Source organism: Manacus candei, unplaced genomic scaffold (assembly GCF_025592945.1).
Source record: "Manacus candei isolate 608988 ecotype Guabito, Panama unplaced genomic scaffold, ASM2559294v1 h1tg000148l, whole genome shotgun sequence".
Taxonomy (NCBI): Eukaryota; Metazoa; Chordata; class Aves; order Passeriformes; family Pipridae; genus Manacus; species Manacus candei.
Window position 1 is genome coordinate 1,261,624 of NW_026138196.1, and position 23,842 is coordinate 1,285,465.

At 52.9% G+C, this 23,842-nt stretch overlaps 1 protein-coding gene across 3 annotated transcripts in view; it reads right to left on the reverse strand.

Moving 5' to 3' along the window:
• The window catches only part of ZC3H3 (zinc finger CCCH-type containing 3), a 122,695-nt gene that overhangs the window by 6,989 nt on the left and 91,864 nt on the right, over positions 1-23,842 (reverse strand). For 2 of the 3 annotated variants that reach the window (XM_051771946.1, XM_051771945.1), the window contains exons 6-11: positions 23,104-23,185; positions 21,727-21,882; positions 19,763-19,832; positions 15,971-16,102; positions 4,308-4,486; positions 2,582-2,790 (exon numbers count right to left, since the gene is read on the reverse strand). In XM_051771946.1, coding sequence (XP_051627906.1) covers positions 2,582-2,790; positions 4,308-4,486; positions 15,971-16,102; positions 19,763-19,832; positions 21,727-21,882; positions 23,104-23,185 — 828 coding nt within the window. Of the gene's footprint in view, positions 1-2,581; positions 2,791-4,307; positions 4,487-15,970; positions 16,103-19,762; positions 19,833-21,726; positions 21,883-23,103; positions 23,186-23,842 lie in introns of those variants that run through there. The other variant, XM_051771947.1, reaches the window with a different exon arrangement.

Sequence of the window (23,842 nt, forward strand, 5' to 3'; positions counted from 1 at the left end):
GGGTTGTTCCTGGTCTGGAAGGGGTTTGCCCTCCCCGTTCCACAGGGGGTGCTTGGAAAGCTCCAGCGCCCTCAAATCCCAGAATCATTTCGGCTGGAAAAGACCCGACCCTCCAAGACCATCAAGTCCAACCTTTGCCCGGTCACCTCAACCACAAATTACTCCTCCCACCCCAAATTCCCAGGCTTCTCTTGCAGTGTGGGAGGACGATGGCGGATTCCGCTCCGTGCATTCCCATCCCTATTTTCCATCCCCTTTCCCTGTATCCCAAGCCCAGGCCCCCACTGAGACCCCCCCAAGCTGATGCTGTTGCCCACGCCGGTCCTTAAAGGTCACTTCCAAGCCCCCTCCCTGTTCCTGCCGCGCACGGAGCCAATGTTTTATCCTGTTCCAGGATTAAAAGGGCACTTTCCTAGAATTCTGAAGGTTTAACCAGGGAATTCAGCTCATTCCATAATAACAACCTGTCCCTCTCCTTATTTATGATCCCGACAATTTGTGTGTCGACTCCAGGCTCCACAAGCACAAACCCACCATTATCACCCCCAAAATCCTGATGCCGGTTACACAAGGACTCATCCTGACCATTGACACAGCTCAGAATCCCGGAATCCCAGGATATTCTGAGCTGGGAGGGATCCACCAGGATCACCAAGCCCAGATGAAGTGGCCACCAGTCCTTCAGTAGCACCAACGGCCTCATCCCGCCTCCTTTTGGGATTCCTCTTCTCCCGTCGGGTTTTGGGAATCCCTGGATTCTCCCGTGCCCCCAAACCCCTTGGATGAGGGTTAGGATGAGACCCAAGTATGGGCAAGCCCACGGGACAACATTCCCGTGTCCAGACTCGCCGCATTCCTTTGGCGGGGAAGTTGCTTCCTCGTCGGATGATTTTACAGCCATCCGTGATTCCTGCCCGGTTTTCCTTCCCTATGGATCCTCCAGTATCTGTTTTCCTGATGCCACGTGATCCCCCTGGCAAAGGAGCACGGAGGGAATGCATGCCCTGACCTCACCTCTGCGGAGTTCCTCTCAGCATTCCCAAATGAACCGGCTCCTCCTCCCCACACCCAAAAAGCCTGGAAATCATCCTTCCCTGCACGGACACGCCGGATAAAGAGGAAAAGGACACCCTCACTGCCAAGTTCTTCCAGGCTGCCAAGTGTAATCCAGGGCCTTCCCCGGCCAATCTAACTTTCAACAGCCTTCTTATCCATGGATTAATTGCTCCAACTTCATCCTGGAGATAAAAACCCCACTCTGGGAACAATTCCCTGGCCCTGCCGCTGGGATCAAAAGGGAGTTGAACCAGGGCCAAGGAGAGGGAAGGAGCAGGAGAGAAATCCCTGGAAAGGGAAGGTGAGAGGAGCTTTCCCAGCCAGAATTATCCCTCTCTGTTCCCACCACGCTGCAGTCCAAAGTGCACTCCTGTGACTTCGGGAATATGTTGTTAATCCTGGGAATTCTCTTTCCGACAGCGTTCAGGCATCTCAGCCCTCCCTGGCTCGAAGTGATTGAAGATTCTTGGTGCCCGCTCCAGCCTGGATTTGGTGCTGGATTCATCCCTCCTCCCAATGGGATCCCACTCCAGCTACACGGGAAGCAGGGATTGAGGATGGGAAGGGGTCCTACTGAGCCACATCCTGTGCTGGCTGAGCTGGGGGTGGGAATTCCACCATTCCTGCCACAAAATCCTGTGATTTGCGAGCCTGTTGTGAGATCCAGAGGCTGCACATCCCTCTGGAGAAGGATGGAAGAGGAAAAGGGAAGTGAGGAGCAACATCCCACTAAAAACCTCCCGGCCAGCACTGGGAAGGAGCAGGCACATTCCCTGCCTTGCCATCTCCATCACCTCTGCTCCTGGAGAAACAGCCCTGGAGCAGCCCAAAGTCCCATTCCCTACTGGATTTTCCAGAATTAAGAACCAAGGAAAACGCTGGAGAAGCAGAAATGCAGCAAAACTCCGCCGGGAGCCTCTTTGGAAAGAAACAAAGACGTTTCTCCTCATGGCTCCAAGAGTTTTCCCACTCTTTTCCCCCCCTCAGTTTCAAACTGAAACATTTCCCTGAACTTTTCCCGAGATAAAAAGGCACGTGTCAGAATTCCCAAGGAGTTCTGCTCATCCTAAAACTGCATTTTCCCAAACTTTCTACCCATTTCCGAAGTGGATAATCCCAGATTAAAGCAGCTCTTCCCTCCAACTCGTAGCCTGTCAAACACCCCATCCCATTTCCCACTGGGATGTTTGGATTTGCAAGCTTCCAAGCTACTTCCCGCTGGGAAACACATGGGATGGATGGTCCAAAGGTCCTTCTGTTGGTCCAGTGGTGCTTCCCAAAGGAAGGAGCTGACGATAAAACATGGGATAAAATCCTCCCACGTGGTTTCGGGAGCGAACACAAGGATTTGTGCCCAGATGGGAGACCCAGTTTGGGCTCCCAGTGTGAACTGGGAGTTTGGAGCCTCCCAAGGAACATCAATCCCATCAAAACTCACGGAGAGCAGCAGGGAATAACCCTCCTGCTTGGAAAACGGGAGCAGTTCGGAGCACACGGGAGGAAAAACAGAGGATGTGATTCCTACCTGGCTTCTCCTCCGGCTCATCCTCATCCTTCTCCACTTTGCACCCCCGGAATCCGGGATATTCTGGGGATCGGAGGGAGATGAAGGATGGAAGCTTCTGCAGGCAGCTCGTTGGCTTGGCGTCCTCCTCTTTCCCAAACTTCCCCTCCTGCTCCGCACTGGAAGGTCCAGGAATTTCCCCATCATCGTGGAGCTGAGTTGGATCATTCCTGCAGGAGGCAGAGGGGACAAATATTAAGGAAAAGCAAACCAATCCCACTTGGCAACTTTGGGAATGGCACCACGTGGCCCAGGGCTCCCAGGGCTCCATCCCAGGCCGCTCCGTATCCCTGGAACCAACAGGGATTCAGCCACAGCTCCTCCCTCCCCAGCTGGATTCCCTGTCCTGCGCTTCCCTGCCAGTTTTCCAGCTCCTCAGATTCTCATGGAGGCTCCTGTTTGGGAGTGAGCAGAGGGAAGGGGAGCAGGGATGGCTCGGAGATGTCCCGCTGGGTTTGGCTCATTCCCAACCCCACCTCTCTCTTCCAGGCAAACCTGACACTCCGGTTTGTTTCCCATCTCCCACCACGGTGCCAATAAAGGGAAAAATAAACCCCTCTGGAGCAGCTTCCAAGCCAGGGCGTGCTCCCATCCCCACAGGAGGATGCCAGGAGCCTCCCAGCCATCCAGCCCTGTGCTCATCCCTCCTTCCCTAAAAAGAGCAGGGAGCTATTTTACACCTCGTTCACACCGGGAACGTGAGCTGGGTGTCATTCCAAGGCTCTTCTGTCACCAGGGATAAGTTGGGAGAACCTGCTGAGCGCTCGTCCCCCCTCTGCTACCTTACAAGGCAGGGCCAGGATGAGGCCCAGGCCCGGGAAGGAGCCTGGACCAGGCTGGCACAGCTCCCAGATCCCTGTGTTTCCATCCCACCTTCACTCCCACCTCCCGCTGGGAAGAGCCGCGGAGGAGCCGAGCGCCTGGCTCCGGGTTTTCTCCTCCCACTCGAAGCAGGACTTTGAGACTTCGGTTTTTAAAGCCAAATCCCCTCTTTGGCTTTAAATTGAATTCCATTGGGATGCAGGAACTGCTTGAGTTCCATTAGGAATGTCCTGCAGGAAGGGCTGGGGGGTGAGGGAAAGGAAGGGGAGGATGTGCCGAGGCCAAGGAAATCCGTCTCCTTGTGAGGATGAGGATCAACATGTCCATCATCTGCCTGGGGGTCCAGCCCAGCACCCAAAAACACCAGGAAGAGCTCAGAGAGCTTCCAAGGACCCAACCCAGCATCCAACTGTTTTCCAAAGCCTCTGGTACCTCCGTGCCCGCCCGGCGGTGAATCCAACCCCTCCATGCTGTGCCGAGGGCTCAGCTCTGCTCTCCACATGGATTTAAGGAAGAGGGATGGTGGTTTCCAGTTTTCCCCCAGAGCTATGGATAGGCTGGACCCACTTCCAGCAGTGGAATCCCCACCAGGGTTCCTCCGTCTCCCAGGTCCACAAAAGCCTCGGAGATACCTGGAGCTTCCGGAGCCCTGGATGGTGCATTCCCAAGGGCGAATCCTCTCTTCCCTCTCCATCAGCTCCCTCCAACACAGACACCACCCAACCCTTCCTCCATCAGGAGGATAAATAAAATAAAAACCTTAAAATAAACCAGGACACAAGACCCGGAAGAAGAAAGATCCGGAGCGGGTCGGGAAGGAAACCATTTAATCCGGCAAAAACGAGTTCATCCCGCTTTTTCCTACCTGTCCGGCTCCTCCTTGACCCATCTCCACTTGGAAGGGGGGTCAGTGTGGTCTCCGTCTCCTCCCACCTCCTTGGGGTGCCGCCTCTTCTGGGGGTGCAGGAGTTTGCAGCGGCCACCCTTGGGACAGACGCCCTTCCGGGCAAAGTCAGGACAAACCAGCGTGTGCTTCTTCTTGCACTGCCGGGGAAGGAGAGAGCGGCGTCGGGAATAGCGGGAAAAACCCCCTGGGAACACGGGAAGGGCTCCCGCGGGTGCCACCGACACCTCGCTAAAGGGAGGGGAGGATGTGTTGGTGTTCTCTTCTCCGGATCCAAATCCTACCCCACGGCAAAACACTCCTATAAATAACATTCTCCTCCGGGATGTTCCACGCCCACCCACGGTTTTCCAAGTGATTTAACGGATCCAAGCGATTTTATGGATGTGGTGAGTTTGCCACCAAAGCCTTGATGGCAATGATTTACCCCCAAGGTGGCCATGCTAGGAAGTCCCCAGAGAGGTTAATTGGGCTGGAGAAGCTGGTTTTGGAGAGGACACAGTTGTCCCAGACATTCTCAGGGCTTGGGAAGGAGCAGGGAAAAGCAGGAATAAAGTCCTTTTAGGACTTATTTTGGGATCGCTGCCCGGCCCTGAGGAAGGTGGTTGAAGGCTGGAGCTCAACCTGCTCTGCCCAGGGATTGGAAATGAGTTTGGTTGATGCTCTCCCATCCCAGGAAGCTTAGTGTGGCCATGGAATGGGGCTGGAAAAACGATGGCATCAAGATGTTCATCCCTAAAAGTGCTTCTGGCACTTCCAGACCCTCAGCGCTCCAGAGCTTCCCCACAAGGCTTCCTGCTGGGAAAGGGCACTATTTGGCAGTGGGAAAGGCAGGGAAGAGATGCAGGCAGGGAAGAGGAGATGCCTTCAGGTGGGATTTCCCTCAGGGCGACCGGGAATGTTGGCGGGGGGAAGAAGAAGGAACAACCTCTCTCTGATCTCCGACTATTCCCAAAATCCAGCAATCCAGAGAGCCCATCCTAGTGAATCCCAAGGGATGCAGGGTGGGAGCAGGTCTTGGAGCCCTGTTAGTCCCACTCCCAGCCAGGATGCTCCATCCCACCCAGCCTGGCTTTCACAGGAAGCACCACATCCATGGTGGGACTCAATCCACCCCATCCGGCCCAGCTGAGGATTCCCAACACCAACATTCCCTCGGGGACCCTCTCCACAAGAAAAGCATGTTTCTCCAACCACGTGGCTCCTTCCAAACTCAGATGCCCACCCGGAAAACCTCCTCTCTCAAATTTTGCACGGATCTGGCGGGGGGAAAACGGGATGAATCCACCGGGAAAGGAAACACCAGGAGGGTTTCAGGGTCATTCTGAAGGGGGGGAGCTCCTGCCCTTTTCATGGAACGTGACTCCGGGGACGCGGGAGCGGCTTCCCGTGCTGACCTTTGGGATGAACGGGATCCCCGCTGAGCCCTGGGAGAGCTCTCCATGAAAAGGCAGAAGGGTTTGGCAGCTCTGCCTCCCGGGGATCCGGCACCGGAGCGAGGAGCTCGTCTGCCGGAGGTTGGGATGGTGCTGAGCAGCAGGAGGGCTGGGATGCAGATGGACACACGGATACCGTGGCTCGGGGGGGGAGGATGGTGCTGCTTTTCCACTAAAAATTCATATAAAACCCCCATTCCCGTGACTTTCCACCTCTGTCAGAAGCCAAGGGACAACTTGAAAGTCGAGCTGTGGCTCTGCCGTTACTCCAAAATCACAGGTTTCAGAGAAACATGGAATCATGAAATGGATTGGGTGGGAAGGGAGTGGAAAGATCACCCAGTCCAACCCCCTGCCATGGGCAGAGACACTTCCCACCATCCCACGTTGTTCCACGTTGCTCCAACCTGGCCCCAGGGATGGGACAGCCACAGCTTCTCTGGGAATTCCATTCCAGCCCCTCACCACCCTCCCAGCCAAGAATTCCTTCCCAATATCCCACCTAACCCTCTGGCAGTGGGAAGCCATTCCCTTTGTGCTGTCCCTCCATCCCTTGTCCCAAGTCCCTCTCTAGCTCTCCTGGATCCCTTTAGGCCCTGGAAGGGGCTCTCAGGTCTCCCTGGATCCTTCCCTTCTCCAGGTGAACATTCCCAGTTCTCCCAGCCTGGCTCTCCAGATGCTCCTGTCTCCATTTTCCTCATTTTCCCACCTCACCCGCAGACAGGACACATCCTGGACCAAAGACAAATGCTTGGAAAAGGCTGTGACAGGACAGGAATTCAAATGGAGGAATTTCTCCCAAAATATTAATGAGGAGAAAAGCAAATCCCTCCACCTGAAAACCGCCTTAAAAAGAAAGGAAACAAAATTAGGGAAGAGGAAAAATAACAGCACGAGACTGTGGGGATGGGAAACCCCCTGGGGCCGGGTCCTGGTCCAACCATCCCAGTTCCTGGAATCACAGAATATCCTGAGTTGGAAAGGGCCCCCTCACCCCCCCAAGGACCATCAACTCCAAATCCTGTCTCTTCACAGGACAACCCCACAAATCCCTGAAAAGTGAGACCCACTTCTGGATAGAGGTTTTCCAGCCCTAAATGGGCTTGGAAAGGAGAAGAGCAGGGAAAAAAAAGGAGCCTTGGCCTCCCAAACTCCCATGGATGCTACGCTGAGGGATGCTGTTGGTTTTGGGGAAAAGCCAAGGAACGTGGCTGTTTCTTCCCCAAGGGATGGGACAGCGCTGGGATCGGGATGTGCTCCGAGCTCCTGAGTCAATCCCATGTTTGTTGGCTCCATGGCAAAAAGATACTTAATAAAGCAAACAAACCGTGTGTGACTAATCCCGGGGCTGCGCTCCTGGCTCGGGTTCCTAATGGCTTTTCCACGCCTTTCCCAACCCTCCTTCCGGAACACCCCGGTCACACCCCGCTGTTTGGGGAGCCGGGATGGCAGAGCTTGGGATCGCCTTTCCCGCTGGAAAAGCCCCTTCTGTTTATTTACAGCGGCCTCCCCCGCTCCTGCTCCCGTGTTCGTTCCCAAGCCCAGGCGCCGGGTTTGCCGCAGGGAATTTTCACTTCTCCGCCGGGATGAGGCCAAGCTGGGGCTGTGGGGTGGTGCTGGGAGCCATCTGATCCCTTCCACCTGTCGGGGTGGCTAATTATACCCCCCCAACCCACCCCCGGGACCCCCGCCAGCCCACAGGTTGGGCCATAAAAAGGGGGAGGAAAAAAAATTCCGACGGGGAAAAAAAACCTGCCGGGGGCAAAACTTCACCCCAACCTTCCAGCAGCGGGATGGAGGTGCCACGATCCCGCTGACGATCCCGCTGATGATCCCGCTGTGGGGTTCCCGCCTCAGCCTGCCCAGCGTTGGGATGGTGCCCAGCTGGCAGTTCCCATGTCCAGGACTCCTCCCCAGCTGCCAAGGAAGCTCCGGGTGAATTCCAAGGTGCCGTTGGCCTTAAATGGTCCAATGAATCCCGACGTGCCCCGGGAGAGCGGGATTGGGATGAGGGGCTTTGCAGGGCCCGGCCTTCTTTAGCACAGAGCTGGCAAAGGAGGAGGAGGAGGAGGTGGCAGCTGGTGGAAAGGCCTCGGCAATGATGTTAACGAGGTTTTTCCATGGAAAAGCTCAGCGGGAGGAGGTGGAGGGCGGGAGGAAGGCCAGGTCAGGTCACTGGGCCAAGCACCCAACACCCGCTGACCTGATGATCCCATCCAGCCTGGCATTCCCAAGCACTTTGCTCAGGGTGAACTTCTCAGGTGTCTCCAAACTTATCCCACCCCCTGCTCCTTTCCCAGGGGAGGGACAAGAGATGGGCTTTGATGATTCTCAGGAGGTCCCTCCCAACTCGGAAGTGCTGGAGTGTCTTCCTATGTCCTTGGACCCTTGGACCTGTGTCCAACTCCCTCCATCCGCTGTGGTGGACACAAATCCCACCAGCCAGGCTTTCTGGGGAGTTGGGAGCACTGAAACCACAAGTTATTCCCCAAAACTCAAGCGCCTCAACTCCAGTATTTCCTAATATTTTTTAAACCCCTCTTGAGCATCCCACAGAGCTTCACTGGAGCTATTCCAGGTATCCCCCCAGTCGAGCAGCAGGATTAACCACCTGGATGGTTGTCTTCCCATCTCCTTGGACCTATGATGGACACAAATCCCACCAGCCAGGCTTTCTGGGGAGTTGGGAGCACTGAAACCACAAGTTATTCCCCAAAACTCAAGCGCCTCAACTCCAGCATTTCCTATTTTTTTAAACCCCTCTCAAGCATCCCACAGAGTTTCACTGGAGCTATTCCAGGTATCCCCCCAGTCGAGCAGCAGGATTAACCACCTGGATGGTCTTCCCATCTCCTTGGACCCTTGCACCTGTGTCCAAGTCCCTCCATCCACCGTGGTGGACACAAATCCCACCAGCCAAACTTTTTGGGGAGATGGGAGCAACTTTATTCCCCAAAACTCAAGCGCCTCAACTCCAGCATTTCCTAATATTTTTTAAACCCCTCTTGAGCACCCCATGGAGCTTCACCAGAGCTTTTCCAGCAGCAGGATTAACCACCTGGATGGCTGTCTTCCCATCTCCTTGGACCTACGGACCTGTGCCCAAGTCCCTCCAACCACTGCCGTGGACACAAATCCCACCAGTCAGACTTTCTGGGGAGTTGGGAGCACTGAAACCACAAGTTATTCCCCAAAACTCAAGTGCCTCAACTCCAGCATTTCCTATTTTTTTAAACCCCTCTCGAGCATCCCACAGAGCTTCACCAGAGCTTTTCCAGCAGCAGGATTAACCACCTGGATGGCTGTCAGGCTCTTTTAATGTCCCCCTGAGTGGCTGTTGGGAAGCGGCGGCTGGAGGTGCCGGAGCGTTTTCCGAAGTGACAGCCAGGAAATGGCTTTTTTTTTTCCCCCCCCGATGGCTTTGCAATAATTGGGTGCAGATGGAAACAGCCTCGGGACAAAAAAATGCCAGCTCCCACCCTGTCATTAAAAACCTGGAGGACAACACATCCCCAGCATCATCCAGGCTGCGGAATAACCACGGAGGAATTTAACCCCCGCGGTTTTCCGCGGTTGGGAGGGGATCCCTGCCCATGGCAGGGGTTTGGAATGAGAGAGGCTTTAAGGTCCCTTCCAATCCAAGTCATTCCATGATTCTGCGGATCCACGGCACCGCTCAGCTCGTTGAGGGGGCACCCAACCCCACACTAATATGTCATTAATGAAGATGTTAATTAGTCCTGGTCTCAGTATAGGCTGATTTGGTCCTGGTCCCACTTGGACACCGAGCCATTGGCTGCAACTCTTTGGATGTGGCCATCCAGGGGAATCCTCAACCTGCTGCCTGCGGAATTCAACCATTCCCTGCACTGCTTTGGTGAGGAATTCCACTTCCATCAGGGACCCCCACGATCCCATCCATCCCATCCCAGAGCCACTTTTACATGGGGAAGCCACCAATGGGAACGACCAATCCCAGATGATCTCTGTTGGTGTCCACTGGACACCCCCAGGAGTCTCATCTCCGCCACATGTGCGATTCCAGGTGGCTCAGGGAAGGATTCCAACGGGATCCAAGGGTTCTTTAGGAAGAGCACTGGCAGCAGGTCGATGGAGATGGTCCTGCCCCTCTCCTGAGCCCTGGGAAGGCACATTTGGAGCACCATGTCCGGCCCCGACAGCGGAGAACAGACGGGACCAAAGGGACATTCCAGACAGGAAGCAAAGGTAAAATCTGCTCTTTTTTTGGGTTCATCTCTGCAGAAGTTCAGGTTGAAATCAAGAACTTGCTGCCCCATCACTAAATTCCCACTTCAGCTGCTGCTTTCCTCCCCCCAACCCCCCCCAAAACGTCCTAATTTTAATATTTTGTGGCGCACCTCTGTCTACAAAGTGTAAAAAAAAGAGAAAATCCCCAGCCTGGGATTGATCTCAGCACAATTATCCACAAATTCCTGGGCTATTAAACCGTTCCAGGTCGTCCTGATAAGCCCCATCTCCGACATAAAGATGTTGGAGATGTTACAATTAAATTGAAGCTGCAATAAGAACCCTCATTATGCCATTTACAGCCTCCAGGAAATAAGATACAACTGGAAAGCCACGAGATTTCCGTGGAGATATCCAGGTGGGATTGGCCATGGAAGAATCCTGATGGGTTTAAACACTACAAAGTGTTTCCAGTGGGAAGATCCCACGGCCAGGATGGAGATTTATCATTTATTTTCAGCAGAGGAGATGGACAAGGACTCAGCATTCCCAAATCCATCCTGGACAACCCCTCACGACCTTAAAAGCAGCCCCCATTGCCAATCCTACCCACTTTTTATTTGAAATAAAGATTTTTTTTTTTTTCCCTTACTAATCAGTTTGGTGGCTGAGAATTTCTGCTGCACTTTATGGTGGGGGGGAAATAAACTCCAATAAAGCTCCCAGAAAAACATCTGTCAACCAGAGCCAAAACGAAGGATAAATGGAATAAAAGTTGCTTTTGTAGCTGATTTTCATAGAGCTGACTGTAAAAGAGCCATCAAAGGCAGAGCTCTCCATCAGCTGTTTTCCAGAGATCATGGAGTTCGGGAATTGTTGAGGTTGGAAAAGCCCTCTAAGATCATCGAGTCCAATCCATGGCCCCAAGTGCTACTTCCAGGTAAATCCCTCCAGGGATGGGGATCCCACCTCTCCCAGTGCCAGGTGAAGAGCTCCTCAGGGCGCTCAAGGAAAAGCCAAGTTGGGATTCAACCTGGGACCAAAAGAGCGGGAAAAAAGACCTGGAAAACCCAAGATCTGAGGGTGTGAGGAAAGAAAAATGTCATTTTAACCAAAAAAGCTGAGAATGCACAACAGGAGCAGAGCTGAGCTTCACCTTCCCGGGATAAAAGATTAACAAGGAACAAGGAGCCCGAGCTGATGTTTTCCATCACAAATCCATCCCCTGGATAATAGAGGGAAAACCCCAAATGATATTTTAATATTGGCTGCTGCTCTCGCAGCTCTGGTGAAAAGAAATTAGAAAAAAAGAAAAAAAAGAAAAAAAAGAAAAAAAATTAGAAAAAAAAAAGAAAAAATTAGAAAAAAAAGAAAAATTGAAAAAAGAAAAAATAGAAAAAAAGAAAAAATAGGAAAAAATAAAAAAATTAGAAAAAAAGAAAAAATAGAAAAAAGGAAAACAATTAGAAAAAAAGGAAAAAAATTAGAAAAAAGAAAAAAGAGAAAAAAGAGAAAAAATTAGGGAAAAATTAGAAAAAATAGAAAAAAGGAAAAAAATTAGAAAAAAGAAAAAATTAGAAAAAAGAAAAAATTAGAAAAAAGAAAAAGAGAAAAAAGAGAAAAAACTAGGAAAAAATTAGAAAAAAATAGAAAAAAGGAAAAAATTAGAAAAAAGGAAAAAATTAGAAAAAAGAAAAAATTAGAAAAAAATAGAAAAAGTTTAGAAAAAAAAGGAAAAAATTAGAAAAAAAAGAAAAAATTAGGAAAAAAAGAAAAAATTAGAAAAAAAGAAAAATTTTCTAATTTTTCTTCAGAAAATTTAACTCATTTTCTAAAGGAATGGGTTAAATTTGACGTGTTACGGTGGGAAACTCTTCGACTGCCAGTAGAAAAGGGGAAAAGAACCAAGTGAAGGCACCAAGAAAAAAAAACCCACAGGAGGAGGAGAAGGTTAAAAAATCCCCACATTTGCATTTTCTGCAGAAAAATCGAGCAGCTGCCGCTGTGGGAAAGCACCACATTCCACTTCCTTGGGAAGTTGCACTTCCTCGGGAAGCGCCGGTTGCTCAGGTCTGCCCTGGCCACCTCGTTTTACACGGATAAGGAGCAAATCTCCAGGGAAAGGTTGGTGGTGCCACAAAAAAAAAAAGAGAGGGATTTTTTCCCAGCCCAGCTCATCCCTGATTTATTCCAGCAGTTTTTTTTTCTGGAAGCCTCGTTGTTTAATCTCGCTGTGTTCTCGCTGCTTTAATGGCTCCCACGGGGGAACAACTTCCGAGGAAACACGGAGAGAGGGGGATTTCCCGCGGCTCCCGCGCCTTCATGGACATGGAGAGGGGGAGGTTGTTTAATTCCAGACAATTTTCCAGGTGCAGCAGTCAGAGGGGAATGGCCTGACTTGCTTGTCTTTGCTCTGGCGCACTGGGAATGCTGGAGAAATCCAGCACCGAGAGCTTCCCAAGGTTCTGATTCTCATATATCCCAGTAAGTACTGGAATGGTTTGGGTGGGAAGGGAGCGGAAAGATCATGGAATTCCAACCCCCTGCCACGGGCAGGGACACCTCCCACTATCCCGGATTGCTCCAACCTCCCCTTGGACATTTCCAGGGATGGGGCAGCCACAGCTTCACTGGGAATTCCATTCCAGCCCCTCACCACCCTCCCAGCCAAGAATTTCTTCCCAATATCCCATGGAAATCTCCCTTCCACATTTTGTGCCGAGGAACTCATTGAGGATGCTGGAAATCAAGGCCCTCTCTCTGCCACCGGTTCCACCTTCTGGAAACAGAATCCCGGGATCATTTAGGTTGGAAAAGACCCCCCCAAGATCAGCGAGTCCAACCTGTGACCGACTAATTAATATTGGGGATGACATTCCCTTAATGAAGGAACTGTACCTCTCCCAAAAGATGGAGGGACCTTGGCCCTCTCCAGCCCAAATTCCCGGAAAAAGGGATTTGGGAATGCCAACTTAAAGCTTTCCCATGTTATCCTACATAATTTCTGATGAAGCCAGAGCAGGTTTGGCCCCAGCAGTTGGAGTTCAGCCCACGGGATGGGTCAAAGGCCTGATCCACTTGTCCTGGAATCCTCTGAGACACCCCAGGAAGTGCTGAAGTGGCGCCGCCACCACGTCATAAATTATGGATCATAATGGACATTTTTGATGGAAGCCTGATAAAAACCAGGAATTGCTCTTTGGGGAGGGGCACGAGGAGGAAAACACCACCGGGAGAAGAGCCCCGTGTGCCGAATTCCAGCATAAAAGCACCTAAATCCCAAATTATTGCTGTCCTTCTCCGAGTTTATCCGCCCGGGACGTCGCTCCGGCGTCTCCCCCATTCCCAGGGCGGGGAAAGGCGGAACGAGGGCAAGATTTACTCCCGGTCTAAATTATTCACCGGGAAAAGGGAGCGTTGCCTCTTTAACGAGCCATCGTTTTTTATGGAAGCCGAGGTTAACATTTTTCCCTCGATTCAGGAGAATATTAGAAACTCTCCGGGGTCCATTTGAGGACTTTCCGCTCGGAGCAAAAGGCCCGGACTCAGCACTTTCGATATTATTTAGAGGATAAAATTAACCCTTAATGGCCCACGCTGGTATTTCTCCCTCCCCCAGTTCAATCTGGCCCTCTCAGCACTTTCTCCCCCATCCATAATTACAGGCTGCTATCCATCATCCGGAGGAGAATGCCTTCCCCGACGCTCCCAAAGTGACGCCGTAAGCACTTTTCCTAATAGAATAAATATTCTAACTATCTCTTTGATATTTTCATTTAAATTGCAATAGTTTTTTTTCGAAACGAATTGGCACAGGCCCCTGCCTGCGTGGTTGGTGCCGGGCCGCAGGGGAGGCCGGCGGCATTCCCGCGTTTTCCTTCCCGGGAATTGTTTATCCCGTCCCCTCCAAGAAGGAATTAAGCCCAGACTAATTTATTAGAGCCTCCCTCCATTGCTGCTGATGTGCTGCTTGCCCTAAAACTCTCCATTTTTAGCTTTTTTTTCCCCCCCTTTCTTCTTGCCTGGTTTTTGCTCCGTGGTGCTTTTTCCCTCGGGGAAAAGTAGGACTTGGCTGAAAGGTTGGACTTGATGGGCTTCGAGGTCTTTTCCCAACCTAAACGATCCAATTATTCCACCCAAGGTGGTGTTTGGATTCTGTTTGGAGCCTGGGACAGGTGATGACACCACGGGGATTGGGAATGGGGCACCCGTGGCTCCGCTCGGCCAACGAGGGATGGAGAAAAGGAGGAGAAAAGCCCTTTGGAGCTCCAGCACGTGGATCCAAGCATCCAACTGTTCATCCCAGCATCTTCTCTGGTGGGAAGCAGCCGAAATCGTGAGGCAGGAAGAGATCTCCAGGAGCAGCAAGTCCAAGCCCAGCGTTTTTAGGGGGATGTGAATGAAAGTGTTGTCGCTTGCTGTTGGCTCACAGAAGCAGATGAACCGATCCAGGACATGGAGGAGATGGGTTTTCCATAGGAAAAGCATCCCAGAGGTGCTTCCCAGCTTCCTAGAGGAAGAGGATGGCTGCCATCCTCCCCCTGGGCTCAGGGGTGGGCCAATGCTGCACAGCAAATTATGGAATCATGGAATGGTTTGGGTGGGAAGGGACATTAAAAGTCATCCAGTTCCAACCCCCTGCCATGGGCAGGGACACCTCCTGCTATCCCAGGTTGCTCCAACCTCCCCTTGGACATTTCCAGGGATCCAGGGGCAGCCACAGCTTCTCTGGGAATTCCATGCCAGTCACTCATCACTCTCACAACCAAGAACTCCTTCCCAATATCCCATCTAACCCTGGGAAGCCATTCCCTGTGTCCTATCCCTCCATCCCTTGTCCCAAGTCCCTTTCCAGCTCTCCTGAAGCCCCTTTAGGCCCTGGAAGGGGCTTCAAGGTCTCCCTGGATCCTTCTCTTCTCCAGGCTGGCCATTCTCAGCTCTCCCAGCCTGGTTCCAGAGCAGAGGAGCTCCAGCCCTTGGAGCATCTCCGTGGCCTCCTCTGGACTCGCTCCAGCAGCTCCACACCCTTGGGAGGACCCCAGTGAGGACCTGAGCTCGCTGCCACCCCCTTCTCCCGTCCCTTACAAAGAACAGGGGAACCACAAGACGTTGGATAAACCCCAACATTCCATTTTTTTTGCATTTTAAGAGCTCTAAAATTCCAGGGAAGCTGCTCCGCCTCAAGCTCTGACCATTCCATCGCGTTCCATAAGCTCATGGATGAGGCTGGAACTCTCCCCAGGGTGCACAGGAAGTCCATGCAGGACTTCACTGATCCAAACCAGAGGATCCCCAGGACCTGGAGGTGACTCCACGAATCCCCAGGACCTGGAGGTGGCTCCATAAATCCTCAGGACCTGGAAGTGACTCCATGAATCCCCAGGACCTGGAGGTAGCTCCATGAATCCCCAGGACCTGGAGGTGACTCCATGAATCCCCAGGACCTGGAGGTGACTCCATGAATCCCCAGGACCTGGAGGTGACTCCATGAATCCCCAGGACCTGGAAGTGGCTCCATGAATCCCCAGGACCTGGAGGTGACTCCATGAATCCCCAGGCACATCCCTGAGCTCGGCTGGGAAGGCTGGTCTTGCTCCCAAGACTAAACCACAACATTTAAAGCTCAAGTTTTAACCCGGTCTGGAGCCAGCGTGGAAAACAAGCTTTAACATCCATGGATTTCCTATGGAAAACAGGGAATCACAAGCCTTTTCTTTTCCATCTGTTTAGGGGAGGGGTTTTCTGGGCAGGGGAACACGGAAAGGCTCTTCCCGGGAAACCACCAGCACAACATTTATGAGCCGAAACCTTGGATTTCATTCCTTTTTTTTTTTTTCCCTGCCTGTAAACTCACTTTTCCACAACCCTTGGGAAAAGCAGTTCATCCACTCTGGGCGCTTTCCAGCCCCGCGGCACCGTCGGAACGTCGCTCGCGCCTTTGAACCCCGGGAAGCCGCGATAAATAAACCCCTTCCTTACCTTTTCTCCCATGGGACAATATCCCTTGAGGAAATCCTGGCACACCTCTGCCTTCCTGGACACGTAGACGTGGCTGTAGGGGCAGTTGCTGTTGCTGCAGATCCCCTTCAAGTAGTAGGAACACACCGGCATCTGGAAGAGAAACCCGGATCTGGAATTATTCCGACCCCTCCCCAGAGTGGAAACAGAAACCTATTGCCAGCCACTGATCCCAGAAGGATTTTTTAGCTCTTCCATTGGCGTCCTGCAAGGAATATCCCTGATGTTCCCGGTGTGTGAACGGGCCCAGCTCAGCATCCCTTGGGATGCTGGAGGGGTTGGAAAGCAGGGAGTGGCCACCAGGAGAGAAACCTGGAGAACGTCATTCCCAAGGGGTAATGCAGCCATGGAGATGGGAATAGCAGCAACAGGGATCAACATCCCCTGAGGGGGTTCTGGCCACCACAAAGGCCAAAACCCCATCCTGGGGGTCCTCCCTCCATTTGGCTTTTCCATGGATAAAGGCTCCACATGGTGGGTCCTAGAACTTCCACAAGGAATTTGGGGATCGTTTGCATCATTCCAAGGAACCTCCACCAAGGGCTGCAAGCAACGGGATGTCCCTGTGGGATTGCTCCAGGAGGGATGTCCCAGGAGGGATATCCCAGGAGAGAGGGAGGGAAAAGACAAGGAGATCCTTTCAGATACAGAGATTTGAAAAGAGGAGCGTTGGATCCAGAGGCACAGCCCCGCTCCCACACCCCCCATTCCCGAGGCACCACAGGGAAAACCGACAGAGCAGGACCCAAACTTCCCCTCGTGCCAGCTGTTGGAATTAACCCCGAACTCCCAGCCTGCTGTGATATTCCAGCATCCTTAACTCATCCCCTACCACAGGTAGAATGTGCTGAGCTGGTCCAGCTCCTCCTGCTCTGCCTACATCCCGAATTTCCTCCCTGCAGAGCATGGGATCAATCCCTCCATTCACCAGCAGCATCCCAGTCCTGCCAGTTCCTTTTCCTCTCCTCCAGGTTCCTTTCCCTCCAGGCTCCTTTCCCTCTCCTCCAGATTCCTTTCCCCCTTCTTCAGCTTCCTTCTCTTCCAGGCTCCTCTCCCTCTCCTCCAGGTTCCTTTCCTTGTCCAGTCTCCTCTCCCTCTCCTCCAGGCTCCTTCCCTTCTCCTCCAGGCTCCTTTCCTTCTCCAGGTTCCTTTCCCTCTCCAGGCTCCTCTCCCTCTCCTCCAGCACTGCAACATTTCCAACCCTACAACAACCCCGGGCGGGGACTATCCAGGGAAAAAAAACCCAACAAACCCTTATCCCTGAAGGGCACGGGGAGGGTTTGTCGGGAACTGCGAGAGAGAAAGAGGCAAGAAAACAAAAGGGACGCTCGGAAAAAAAAAAGAAAAAAAAGGGAAGAGTTTATCTTTAATTGCCTTTGAAGCGCCGACATTCCCGAAAGGACGGGGCTCGGGAAGCCGCCAACGACTCCCTTAATGCGCCTTTTGATGGAGAGCCCGAATTAGCGCTAATAAAAAGGGATAATAAAGGCGGCTCTGCCCCCGAGGCGCGGCCCCTCCCGCCCGCCGAGCCCGGGCCATTATCGAGGGGCAGCAGCTCCGCGGGTTTAATTAACCTTGTTAATTGTAAGCGGTCCGGCCGCACAAACAACCCCAGCGCGTTCCTTGGCGCCGCAGGGGAGGCGCTTCCACGATCCCAAAACTCCGCGGGAGCCTCCCGACTGCTCCCGGGCTGACTTTGGAAGGTTAGGGAGGAAAAAAAATGCTGATTCCTCGCCGAACTCCTCAAGGGGAAAAGCTGTTGGAGCAGCTCCCCTGCGCTCCCAAACCGCCTCGCTCGCGGTTCCCGGGTTCTCTCCGTCGCTGCTGGAGGAATCCAGGGCTCTGATCCCGCCTGGAGAATTCCCTGGGCAGATGCTCCTCACCCAGGGCGCTGCCCTGTGTCCCCTCTGGAGCAAAATTCCCCTAACTGCCAGATTTCTCTCTCCCCCAGGCTCCTTTCCCTCTCCCCCAGGTTCCTTTCCCTCTCCCCCAGGTTCCTTTCCCTCTCCCCCAGGCTCCTTTCCCTCTCCACCAGGGTCTTTTGCCCCTAGACTCCTTTCCCTCTTCTCAGCTTTCCTTCCCTCCAGGCTCCTTTCCCTCTCCTCCAGGTTCCTTTTCTGCTCCTCCTTTCCCTTTCCTTCTCCTTTCTCTCTCCTCCAGGCTCCTTTCCCTCTCCTTCTCCTTCCCCTCTCCTCCAGGTTCCTTTCCATCTCCTACTCCTTTCCCTCTCCTCCAGGCTCCTTCCCCTCTCCTCCAGGATCCCTTCCCTCTCCTTTCTCTCTCCTCCAGGTTCCTTTCCCTCTCCTCCAGGTTCCTCCCCCTCTCCAGGATCCTTTCCCTTTCCTTTCCCTCTCCTCCAGGATCCTTTTCCTCTCCTCCAGGTTCCTTTCTCTCTCCTCCACATTCCTTTTCCTCTCCAGGGAAAGCTCTGGGGCAGCTGAACCCACGTGGCTTTCCCACAGAAAACTGGGATTATCCTCATTTTTCAGTGGGGAAACTGAGGCACAGGAGTGCTCCAAGGTTTCATCCTGAACCCAAAAGCTCTTGATCCTTCACCTCCTGGAAGGGGAAAAGCTGTTGGAGCAGCTCCCCTGAACTCCCAGACCGCCGCACTCATGGGCACTGGATTCTCTCCGTTGCTGCTGGAGGAATCCGAGGAATCCGGGGCTCTGATCCTGCCTGGAGAATTCCCTGCTCTGCCCTGCAATCCTCTGTGGAGCAAAATTTCCCTAACTGCCAGTTTTCCCTCTCCCCCAGGCTCCTTTCCTTCTCCCTCAGGCTCCTTTCCCTCTCCAGGCTCCTTTCCCTCTCCCCCAGGTTCCTTTCCCTCTTCTCCAGCTTCCCTCTCCCCCAGACTCCTTTCCTTCTCCCCCAGGCTCCTCTCCCTCTCCAGGTTCCTCTCCCTCTCCACTAGGCTCCTTTGCCCTCAGGTTCCTTTCCCTCTTCTCCAGCTTTCCTTTCCCTCCAGGCTCCTTTCCCTCTCCCCCAGGTTCCTTTCCCTCTTCTCCAGCTTCCCTCTCCTCCAGGCTCCTTTCTTTCTCCTCCAGGCTCCTTTCTTTCTCCTCCAGGCTCCTTTCTTTCTCCTCCAGGTTCCTTTTCCTCCAGGATCCTTCCCCTTTTCTCCAGGTTCCTCTCCCTCTCCACCAGGGTCCTTTGCCCCCAGACTCCTTTCCCTTTTCTCCAGCTCTCCCTTCTCCTCCAGTCTCCTTCCCTTCTCCTCCAGTCTCCTTCCCTTCTCCTCCAGTCTCCTTCCCTTCTCCTCCAGGCTCCTTCCCTTCTCCTCCAGGCTCCTTCCCTTCTCCTCCAGGCTCCTTCCCTTCTCCTCCAGGCTCCTTCCCTTCTCCTCCAGGCTCCTTCCCTTCTCCTCCAGGCTCCTTCCCTTCTCCTCCAAACTCCTTTCCCTCTCCTCCAGGTTCCTTTCCCTTTTTTAGACCTCTTTTAGAACCATAGGGTGGGGAGGGGCTGGGGTGGAATTCCCAGAGAAGCTGCGGCTGCCCCATCCCTGGAAGTGTCCCACGGCCAGCTCGGAGCAACCTGGGCTAGTGGGAGGTGTCCCTGCCCCTGGCAGGGGGTTGGAACTGGATGACCTTCCAAAATCCCTTCCAACCCCAACCACTCCATGGTTCTATCCTGATCCAGGAGCCTGAAAAGCTTGGGAAGCAAACCCCAAACTCAGCTGGAAACCCTCTGTGAGGGAGAACCTTCCCACGACCCCCGCGTCCCTCAGAATGTCCCTGGGAATGTCACACCGACCTTGTCCTTGGACACCTTGTGGGAAAAGGGGCAGGTCCCATCCGTCTTCTTGCATGTGCCACGGAGAAACCTGGAATTACAGCAGAGGGAGAGGGTTGAGCATGAGGTGGGTCCCAAACCATGAGGTTTTAACACACAAACACTCGTCGTTGAGACCCTAAATTGGGGAAGGTTCCTCCTGTTGGAAGAGCAGCTGCTGATTCCCGATGGATTCAGTCCTTTCATCCTATTTGGCTGCTCCTTAGTTGGCAGAGCAAGGGCTGTACCCCAAAACTTCAGGGATGATGCTCCCAGAAGGAGAAAAGGTCCTTCCGAGAGAGCCCTGATTACCTCCAGGATGGAATCACCATCCCTGGAGTGTCCCAGGGGGAGTTTGGATGAAGCTCAGAGCAACCTGGGCTAGTGGAAAGTCTCCCTGCCCTTGGCAGGGGGTTGGAAATTCCGTGATCTTTCGGGTCCCTTCCAACCCAACCCATTCCATGACTCCATGATTCCGGATGAAGCACCGGGAGGAGCTCCAGGTGGGAGCAGCCAAAACCCTTGAGGAGCAGAGGCAGGCACAGGACAGATCCCAAGATCCCAAAGGATGTTTGGAGCTGGAAGTTTTCCTGGGAGCTGCCTCTGTGACAGGAGATTCACAAAACTAAGGGAAAAAATTCACAAATAAGGGAAAAAGCTAAAGATTGGGATTGGGGCCAAAGGCACCAGGAGAAGGAGACACAAGACCAGGAGAAAATCAGTGTTGTCCTCCAGTGATCCACAGAAACAGGGTGGGATGGAGATCCCAAAGACCTCATGGAGCAGCAATTCCTAAAGCAGGCAAGGAGCTGTGGGATGTGTTGTGGTTAAAAAACCCCATAAATCACCTTTCCCTCCTCCCTGATCTCCCACCGAGCCCGGGGCGGCTTCCAAGCGATCCCAGCCCAGCAGCAATTTTTATGGAGAAATTTACTCCGGGAGTTCATCGGCGGATTTGTCTTTCCTGCACTTTTTAAACGACTAATAATGGAGTTTAATCAACTCCTGGGCAGGTCTAACGAGCTGGCAACGGGAGTCCGTTCTCCTGGAATTAATCATCCGCTCTCGGAGCCGCGCGACGTCACCGGATGAGGGAATGGAAGCTGTTGTACGGATCCGAGCGGATCTGGGAAGTGCTGCCGCTGGAATCACCCGGTGTCTGGTCAGGGAAGGGTCTCAAGTCCCTCAGCTCAGAAAAGAAGGATCCAGGGAGAACTTGGAGCACCTTCCAGGGCCTAAAGGGGCTCCAGGAGAGCTGGAGAGGGACTGGGGACAAGGGATGGAGGGACAGCACACAGGGAATGGCTTCCCAGGGTTAGATGGGATATTGGAAAGGAATTCTTGGCTGTGAGAGTGGTGAGGGGCTGGGCTGGAATTCCCAGAGAAGCTGTGGCTGCCCCATCCCTGGGAGTGTCCAAGGGGAGTTTGGAGCAACCTGGGATAGTGGGAGGTGTCCCTGCCCATGGCAGGGGGTTTGGAATTCCATGACCCTCAGAATTCCCTTCCAACCCAAGCCACGGATGAACAAGGGCTTTATTTTCCCTGTTTTGCCAACACTTGGAAACAAATCATCAATTACTAAAGCAGGACAATTATTTCCAGGATTTTTGCTCCCAGGTGCTGGGATGGATTTCCCAGGGAAGCTGTGGCTGCCCCATCCCTGGAAGCATCCAAGACCAGGCTGGATGCGACTTGGGATCAGCCTGGGATTAGTGGGAGGTGTCCCTGCCCACCGCATGGGGTCGGAACGGGATGACCTTCCAAAATCCCTTCCAACCCCAACCACTCCACGATCCTACAACCTTTTCTTATCCTCTCCCCGCAGATCCCTCCCAAGCCAAGAACACCCATCCCTGCGATCCTACAACCCTCTATCACCCTGTTTCCCTTTGGAATATCACACCAAAACCCGCCAATGTCCCGGCGACTTCCACATCCCTCCCCACCTGGTGCAGACGGCGACTTTGTCGGGATCGTGGATGTAGGGGCAGCTGTCGCCGCGGTTGCACTTCCCGAAGCGGTTGTAGTACATGCAATATTCCTTCTTCTTCCTCCTCTGCTTGGCCTGGCGGATGATGGCCAAGCTCCTCTGCACGGCACGGCTGGGGGACAAACACAGCCAGGGTCAACTCCACCACGGAGGCACTTCCACGCCGCCGGGGAGCCCAAAATTCACCTCGGAGAGGGAGATGTTTGGAAGTTCAGGCTCCCAAACTCTCAAGGATTTTTGATTTTCAGCCAATTTTACCCCAAATCATTAAAAATCTTCCAAGGTGACACCAATGAAATCCCTCCCCACCTCCACATCCTCTGATTTTATGAGCATGGAGAGGCTTCCTACATTTTTCAGGGAACAGGATGAGGAAGAAACATCCTTTTCCACTCTAGGCTCATGCACCAAAGGCTGAACAAGAAGCCCAAAATTCACCTTGGAGAGGGAGATGTTTGGAAATTCAGGCTCATAAGCTCTGAAGGATTTTTGGCTTTTGGCCAATTTTACCCCAAATCATTAAAAATCTCCAAGGTGACACCAATGAAATCCCTCCCCACCTCCACATCCTCTGATTTTATGAGTTCCCTACATTTTTAGGGAATAGGATGAGGAAGAAACATCCTTTTCCACTCTGGGCTCATGCACAAAAGGAGCCCAAAATTCACCTTGGAGAGGGAGATGTTTGGAAGTTCAGGCTCAGAAGCTCTCAAGGATTTTTGATTTTCGGCCAATTTTACCCCAAATCATTAAAAATCTCCAACGTGACACCTTACCTTGGAGAAAGGAAAGGAAAGGAAAGGAAAGGAAAGGAAAGGAAAGGAAAGGAAAGGAAAGGAAAGGAAAGGAAAGGAAAGGAAAGGAAAGGAAAGGAAAGGAAAGGAAAGGAAAGGAAAGGAAAGGAAAGGAAAGGAAAGGAAAGGAAAGGAAAGGAAAGGAAAGGAAAGGAAAGGAAAGGAAAGGAAAGGAAAGGAAAGGAAAGGAAAGGAAAGGAAAACCTGCAGGTTTGAAGGGTTAAATTGGGATGAGGGAGAAACCACAAAATGCCTGTTGAGGATAATGTAGTTGATTTCAAAAGGGATTTTCCAAGCAGGATTTGCTCCCAGAAAGGTGCAGCTTTCCATTAATAACCTTTCCAAACTCTCCCAAGCAGAATCCACAGCTTGGAATCCCAGCTTTCCCGTGCCTTTCTGCTGGAAGTTACAACCACCTGGAAGCAGAAGCTGAGGAAAAGCAGTGGCTGCGGCGTCACCAGATAATTATCCAGTTAAACTCCAGCTCCCAACAGCCTCCTGAGCACGAATCCAGAGGGGGATTCCCTGGGAATACCAACCTGGCGATGTATCGGCAGGAGGAGGATCTGTTCAGGACGGAGGGAGAGACGCCAGGACTGGGCGTGGAGTGCAACCTCAGAGCTGGGAACGAGAGAAAAACATGGATCACTCCTGGGAATCGAGGCATTTTATAGGAATTCATAGAACCCTCGGGATCTTTGATCCATAAGAATGATCAGAGGGAAGGGATGGGTCAGAATGGGTCTGCTGTGAGGAAAGGCTGGGAGAGGTGGGAATGTCCGGCCTGGAGAAGGGAAGGATTCAGGGAAACCTGAGAGCCCCTTCCAGGGCCTAAAGGGGCTCCAGGAGAGCTGGAGAGGGACTTGGGACAAGGGATGGAGGGATAGGACACAGGGAATGGCTTCCCAGGGTTAGATGGGATATTGGGAAGGAATTCTTGGCTGGGAGGGTGGGGAGGAGCTGGGATGGCATTCCCAGAGAAGCTGTGGCTGCCCCATCCCTGGAAGTGTCCAAGGGGAGGTTGGAGCAACCTGGGACAGCAGAAGGTGTCCCTGACCACAGCAGGGGGTTGGAATTCCATGATCTTTCCACTCCCTTCCCACCCAAACCATTCCATGATTCCCGGACCTCACCGTTCCACCCAAAGCAGCTCCCACATGGAGCATCCCGGATGGATGAGGATGCTCCCCATGGACCTCCACGCAAGGCCAGGACTTTCAGGAGAGCCCCAGCATCACAAATGCTCTTTTCCAGCTCCAAACCCCACAGGGATCTTCC